A 7,862-nucleotide genomic window follows, 5' to 3' on the forward strand; every position below is an offset into this window, starting at 1 on the left:
GAGAAGACCGAGGTCGCGGCAGCGAGGCGCCTGTTTTCAGATTAAATCGCATCCAAACCCTCGATAACAAAATATAGGCTCGGGAATGAGGAATCTAATGATGCCAGAAATTATGTAGCCTAATATTAGATCCTCAAATTGTAGAATAGGTTTCCTTTATGCCTTGGTACAGGTCTATTTTCGATTTACGTATAGCCTATAAGAGCATATTGTTTGAAATAAAATAATTTGGACGGTTTCTCGATAACAATGTAAAATATAGCCTATAAATATAATGGTTATAATATTGTAATAATATTGCAAAATTATAACATTCAAATAATAATTAGGTATATTATTATTAACAATAGGCCAAATTGAGTATTAATAATAGTTTTATTGTAAGACCTAAATAAAGATGATGTTGTCTACATAATAGTGTTTTATACGCAAATAATCAAAGTATTAGGGCTATGTGCTGTCTGAGGGATTTGCAACATCAATTGCTGTTTAGATTTGGAGGCCAGACGAAGGGCTTTGAACTGAGCGAAATAGACCTTGTCATGGTTAACTGCTACTCCGTTCCCATCGTAAAGTAATTTACACATTTTTGTTAGTTCTAATGGAGGGGTGGTAAGAATAATTGATTCTGTTGTCAATTAAATATATTTTCATTAAGGCAGGAGGTGGGTTTCAGACCGAATCAATAGGACTTTATATTGCTTGTGCACATAGAACATGTAAGATAGCAAGATTCTCCTTTTAAATGTATTCTAAACAAACCATGCAACGGCAGACCTAATAAATGAGCAATGGACCATTCCTCTTTTGAATAGATAAACAGTGCTTTTTGTCCGACCATCATCAGGCTGTTTGCGCGCTATTATCAGAGCATGAATGGTAATAACATGTACTTCTCCTGATCAGCCCCATCCGCTCGCTACAATGACATAGGGCAACATTTTCTCATAAGACGCCGGAAACTTCTCTATTGGTTTATATCTTCTTTCATGAGAACAGCCCACATATACGGCGCATCTTCATGGTTGTGAATTAAACTTTTGCGTTCACCCGGTCCCGTATTTCCTACTTATTCACATGACAACACTTACAATAATTAGGTCTTAACACCTCTGGCAAAATCGGCTAACAATTCTTTATTTATTATTTTCCATTGTTGTTGCCTAATACCCTTCTCACCTTTGACAAATCCACTGAATTCATCGACTGAATATTTGCCAACACATTATCTGGTTCTATTTGCAAAATGCAGCGTGAAAGTGAAACTTGATATTTTTAGGTGGCCTATAATAGTTTTTCTTATAGACAGTAAAATAAGTATCTATTTTACCAAATGAGTCTTATGCCTAAAGTAATAATAATGCATAAAGTAATGTGAGTACTGAGCCAGTAAACATTATAGACTAGCCCAATAGCCTATTTCCCAATTAAATAACATTATTATATTCAATGCATACACAACAATAACTAGAAGAGATTCAATTAACTTAGCTGTCGACGTTTTCATTCAGCAGCTTTCAACACAAGCAATTTGTTTTAAGCAAAGTTAAGATTTGGATTTAGCGCAGCCCGGAGTTAATGCGCATCAGATTTTTCAATCACGCAGGCCAATTTTATTTTTTGCTTCCCCCAGCTACGGTTAAATTGTCTATGACGGACGAACACAGCCAGAAAGTGGAAAGCAGCATTACTGTTGTCCCTTTGTTGACAAATCCATGAAACAACTTCAGTTTGCATGGCTTAGCACGGGGACGTCTGACGTCACCCAATCACGTGGCAGGACTGATAGTATATCTTAAACTGAAAAAGTAATCTTTCAGACAGTCCTTAACATTGGCTTTAAAAGCACTTGTCATCTAAACTTCGCACTCAAAAAGCACTCTTACTATGAAATAGCGGTTGAAGGACATCGTGGCGTGAAGCGCACCCACACCAAACCCTAAAGAAGAAGACGCTTCGTAGCCTAGTAGACTGGATAAATATTTTCAGACGTTTAAGTTTCTCTGGCAGGCCGGTCCGACCTGCATTTAGAATCCGGCGACATCTGATCTAACCGCTACGTGCCGCGTGCGCACCCACGCACCTAGATCCCTGGTTGTTTCTCGGTAAAGTAAGTTGTGATGACCCTGTCTGGTGGCAACAGTGCCAACGACATGTCCGGTCAGACAGTGCTCACTGCCGAGGATGTGGATATCGACGTGGTTGGCGAATGCGATGAGGGAATGGAGCGGGACAGCGACTGCGACAGCCAGGGAGGCATGCACGACCGCTCCGAGGAGGTGGAGGAGATAGAAGTGAAGGAGAGGTCCGGGAGTCCCTGCGAGAGCGCCGGGGAGGGAGAGACCAAAGCAGACGGCACGGAAAGCGCGTCTGGTTCCATAAGCAGCAAGCCAAAAAACAGCCTGGTGAAGCCACCCTACTCCTACATCGCACTTATCACCATGTCTATACTCCAGAGCCCACAGAAGAAACTCACACTCAGCGGGATCTGCGAGTTTATCAGCAGCCGGTTCCCGTATTACCGGGAGAAGTTTCCAGCCTGGCAGAACTCCATCCGTCACAACCTGTCGCTGAACGACTGCTTCGTGAAAATCCCCCGGGAGCCGGGCAACCCTGGCAAAGGCAACTACTGGACCCTGGACCCACAATCGGAAGATATGTTTGACAACGGCAGCTTCCTCCGGAGGAGGAAACGTTTCAAGAGGCACCAGCCAGATATTCTCAGGGACCAGACAGCCCTCATGATGCAAAGTTTTGGGGCTTACAGTATTGGGAATCCTTACGGACGTCACTATGGAATTCACCCAGCCTACACCCATCCAGCGGGGATGTACCCTTACATGCACCCGGTAGGTCCCATGCTCCCCCCGACTGTCCCTCTTTTGTCCTCCGCTGAGCTGAACAGAAAAGCATTCAACTCCCAGCTCAGCCCCAGCCTTCAGATGCAGCTTAACAGCCTTAGCACAGCGTCTATGATCAAGTCCGAGCCCTCCAGTAGACCGTCTTTCAGTATAGAAAACATCATCGGGGTATCCACGTCCTCGAGTGCACAGACTTTCATGCGGCCTCCGGTGACTGTTCAGTCTGCGTTGTTGAGCGCACATGGCCTAACCAGGACAACAGCAGCTATTGCACCAATTCTTAGCATGCCATCTAATATCATGTCGGGACAGTTTTTACCCTCAGTAACGTCAGCAGTGTCCAAATGGCCTTCTCAATAAAATACTTACATTTTTCTAGAGACTTGGAGGGACTGTATACAGCACGATATAAGCAGCACTGGACTCTGGCGTCCGTCAATCTGTAGCCATGTAAAAACAACAAAAAAGAGAGAAACGGAATGCTTTTTGTACAGGTAATATTTGTACATATTTGTAAAAAATAAAGAATTTGACTTGTTTGACCTTTTACCTATTTTCTCTTTGGTGTTTGAACTGTACAACAGTTGTAGTTATACGAGAGTTCCTGATATTATTTTCTATTTTCTTTTGTATGGGAGCTCACTGTTAGTTCAAAATGATCAACTATTTTGCTTTGATTTTTCATACGAGATACAACATGTTCTTATTCTAAGTCTGGACAAATAGTCTGTCTATAAATTCAAATATATGTATTCTATGTAGCTCTATTGTGTTGTAAAATGGATTCATTTGTTAATAAATCCACCAAAAAATAAGCATTAACAGTATTATTTTTTCTTTATGTAGTTTTTGAATGATCTGATATATATCTGCTGTGTGATAATTACTATTGAACCGTCTCTAATTTAAACCATTTTAATAGTTGGAAATAATCTGAAAGTAGACTTGGATATGATAAACTATCAGTATGGATTTGTAAGCAAATAGCCTAGATAAAAATGTAAACATATTTAACAATTAAAACAGATTGCAAACCGGTGCATTTAATTGAAGGCCAATAATTAAGGTAGGCCTCTATCCTTTCAATATTTCTACTGCCATGCTTATGATAATTAGGTGAGAGGGTCGTAACGTGTTTATTACCGCGAGCAAGTAATAAATGAGTAACTTAAAACACAGGTAATTAGCTAAAGTTAAAATTTAATATCGATATAAAATATGCCTATTGATATTACAAATGAGGAAATATTTAATTTAATATCCCTTCATTATCAATATCAATTTACAGTTAGGCCTAAATTCAACTGTCTTTAAAAGTAGTTTGTGGCTTGTTATTATGATATCATCTTAGAATTTCGCATGACAATAACTATACCATTATAGCCTATTTGTGGTAGTGCCTTATGATGGCTTATTTACAGATGTGAAAACAATTAAATATATTTGAACAGGAATAGAATATAGGCCTAAACACAAATCAGAAATTAGGCTACTCTGATGTCTTGAAATGATAAGACCACAGAACGCTCGATTCAACATTCTGCCTCCTTGTCACTACCTGGGGCGGAAGGTAGCCTAGTCGTTAGAGCGTTGGGCGAGTAACGGAAATGTTGCAAGATCGAATCCCCGAGCTGACAAGGTAAAAAACTCACTATTTCTAGGCCGTCGTTGAAAATAAGAATTTGTTCTTAAAATTGACTTCCCTAGGTATATTTAGGTAAAACTTGAAACAAACATAGAAGCATTAGACCCGGTTTGCAAAAGATGTTGGTGTCTCAAAATAGTAAAATACTATATTATCAAATAAGTTGTTTCTAATGTTTTCACTGACATTATTAACTTGAAAATGAAACTGGATTTCATAATGAGAAAGCTTATGCAGTGCAGATGTCGAGACATTAAGGTGTCCTATTACAAGAGAAACTAAGAAGATATAAACATGTCTGCATGTCGCTACTATAAAAGTAACACTTAGTTTCACAGTTGTGTCTGGCTAATCAGTTTTACACAAACAGCAAATGGTGGATGGTGTGTGTGGCCGGTGCAGTGCACCAGGGTTGGGGGGGGGGGTATTTTTAACGGATACTCATGTGAACAGAGAAAGGGTTATCTACTTGAATTCACTTTCAGTCTGAAGAAGCTGCTGAGGCAGTGCTTCTCAATGACACTGGATAACGGGGCGCCCATTCCACGACTGACTTCTTATTCATTCAGATGAGACTACATTGTTATGCGCATTGCTCCGATTTGATATCACATACCACCGATGATTTACAGGAAGTAGCGATGCAGAGGCTTCTCTCAGAAGACGTATATCTAATATGATGCCATATAAGCCCAGGTCTACTGGCTTTCGAGGAAAAATACTGTAGTAAAATGTAGACCTTGGGACTTCTTGTGAGGGGAGATTTGTAAGGCCTACAATCACTTCGATAGGCGATTGTTGGTGTTATATTAGGCTGTAATGTCTAATTGAAATGTGTGCATTAATAAACGAACTCTTATCAACCGACGGTTGTTCATTAAAATGTTTAATTTTAATTGGCAAGCTGGTTATTTTCCAAATAACTCTGAATGACGCAATGTGGGTATGTGTATCATAATTATTACCATGTTCTCTATTATGTCTTTAGTAAGAGTAATACATTTTAATTAAGCAGGCAGTATAACAATTCATCTCGTGCTAAACAAAAACATCAGCAATTGAGAACACTTAAGCCTACATAGGTCTACAGTCTATATTGTCATGCAATACCGGTAGGCTTTAGTTCGTTAAGAATATGGCTTTTATTCGATGGAGCCATTCCGCCCCTTGTCTTTTTCGGATCTGCCTGGTCTGTGTTCACTGTTAATAATGTAACACACAAATAACATACACACATGACCGCGTAACAGCAATGACTTGTGAACATCGCTAGGTGGCGTTTATTGACACCTGTATTCTTGTGCAAAGCAATTTAAACACAGCGAAACATAAGGCAAGTCCTAAATATCTGCCCTGGGGCATTATATGGGTGACTTTCATCAGGGGCTACTGTTCTGTTAGAATAAGTAGGTTCCTATACTGGAGGGATTTGGTAGATGTTATTTATCTTGGAATAGGGACACTGTGACATTGTTTGGATTCAACGGGATTTAATCGTGTGTCTATTTTAGGGGCAGCTGGTGGGAAATAGTTGACTCTTTAACAAGTGCAAGGTTATGATAGATCCCATGCTTTTTATATACCTGACGTCAAGTTGTAACCTTCGATGTGTATCGTGGTCCTTCTGTAGCTCAGTTGGTAGAGCATGGCACTTGTAACGCCAGGGTAGTGGGTTCGATCCCCGGGACCACCCATACGTAGAATGTATGCACACATGACTGTAAGTCGCTTTGGATAAAAGCGTCTGCTAAATGGCATATATTATTGCAACCGTGGACCACCAGAGCTCCTTAAGCAGACTGACAGGGGCTGCTAACTCGTTTTGACAATCACAATCCTCAAAAATAATTGGCTGCATAATGTAAGCTTAAATACCAGGACAAAGTTAATATACTTTTTTATTCTTGTTGCAGTCTCAGGTTGCTTTGACGAATTGTTGTGCACAATATGTAAGTGTTTTCATATTGTGCACAATGAAATAATTGTCTTTCCCATAATACTTTCTTAGAAAAACAAATCGGAGCCGATATGAAAAATAAGCTAAAACTATTTTGACTTGAATTAAGACGAAAAAACAAGCATAACCTATTTATGGACAACAATAACGATAATACGTATAGATATTAGTTATATGAATAAACTTCAAATTGGTATTTAAATATTCATATTTATTACAGGTCTCGATCAAATACGTTTTTGGATGGAAATGACGCATGACAAGTCTGGTTTAGCCATTTTGAAGGTTTTCAGGTTTTGCCGTATAGATAGGGTATATAGTAAGCTACTATATGTCAAATATGATGAATAGGCTAATATTCATACTGACATAGCCACGTCTTCTCCAACGAAACGGCTTACAACACGGGAAGAATGATAATTTGCGCACAAATGTTTGGACGCGTTTCCGTTTTCGGGTGGCCTAAAAATCCTATAGAGCTCTGTTGTAAGTTGCTGCGCTCAGTAGATTGCGCGGGGCTCACAATCACACACGACGTTGACCTTTGCAGCTGCACCTGCTCTCGCGCCCTGCACAGGTGGGGTGTATGGATAGCGAGGACAAGCGGTTCCCACAACCCTTTAACATACGCTCAATACTGACAGCACAGTCAGCATGGAACACCACAGAGATTCTCTCGTATACTTGACATAAATAAAATAAAAAGAGTATTGCATTAATACAGTAGGTCTGTATAAAATCAAATGTGGACTGTAAATTAAAGCTTAGCTGAGTATACAGTATATAGCAATGCATTTTGAGTGAAGATTGAGTAATACTAATAGCAATATTACAGTATAGCCTCACCTATATTATTTACGTTTATGTACAGTTGTGTCTGTGTATAAATGTGTTCTAAATGTTTGTAGTTGACATGTACTAGGCCTACAACAGAGAAATCAAGGAACACATTTCCCATATAGTTACACATAAGGGCTGGCCTATGTCATCTGATTCACCATATAAAATAAATGCTCTAATATGGAACTGGGACCTCTAATATTGCAAATGACCGATTCCCATGATGACCACTCTGTTTCGTACTGCCTACTTTATTAGCTGTAAAATGTATTTCAGTTGGGAATGTAGGCTACGATTTGTGTAGCCTATTTTTATACAACGAAGAATACTTTATTGGTCCATTTTCCAGGTGACACATAGCTAATATTCCAGGTGACATTCCCAAAATAATATCTCTCTGTTTTGTAGGCCTATTTCCCACTGTTTCTTAAAAATGAGAATACTTTATTGATCCATTTCCAAGGTGTTTCAGTTTATCCAAAGTGCAATTTACTGGGAATGTGTGTGTGTGTGTGTGTGTGTGTGTGTGTGTGTGTGTGTGTGTGTGTGTGTGTGTGTG

General features: G+C 39.5%; 1 protein-coding gene across 1 annotated transcript; it reads left to right on the forward strand.

Moving 5' to 3' along the window:
• Positions 1-1,808: 1,808 nt before the first annotated feature.
• LOC124037155 (forkhead box protein D3-B-like) lies at positions 1,809-4,811 on the forward strand. The gene has a single exon (XM_046351819.1). It carries the CDS (start codon positions 2,121-2,123, stop codon positions 3,219-3,221), a length of 1,101 nt encoding a protein of 366 aa, XP_046207775.1. The 5' UTR covers positions 1,809-2,120; the 3' UTR covers positions 3,222-4,811.
• Positions 4,812-7,862: the final 3,051 nt, after the last annotated feature.

This window comes from Oncorhynchus gorbuscha, linkage group LG06 (assembly GCF_021184085.1).
Source record: "Oncorhynchus gorbuscha isolate QuinsamMale2020 ecotype Even-year linkage group LG06, OgorEven_v1.0, whole genome shotgun sequence".
Lineage (NCBI taxonomy): Eukaryota > Metazoa > Chordata > Actinopteri > Salmoniformes > Salmonidae > Oncorhynchus > Oncorhynchus gorbuscha.

Bases quoted from the DNA above. Each gene is read 5' to 3' on its own strand.
- LOC124037155 (XM_046351819.1), top strand. From the start codon at position 2,121: ATGACCCTGTCTGGTGGCAACAGTGCCAACGACATGTCCGGTCAGACA.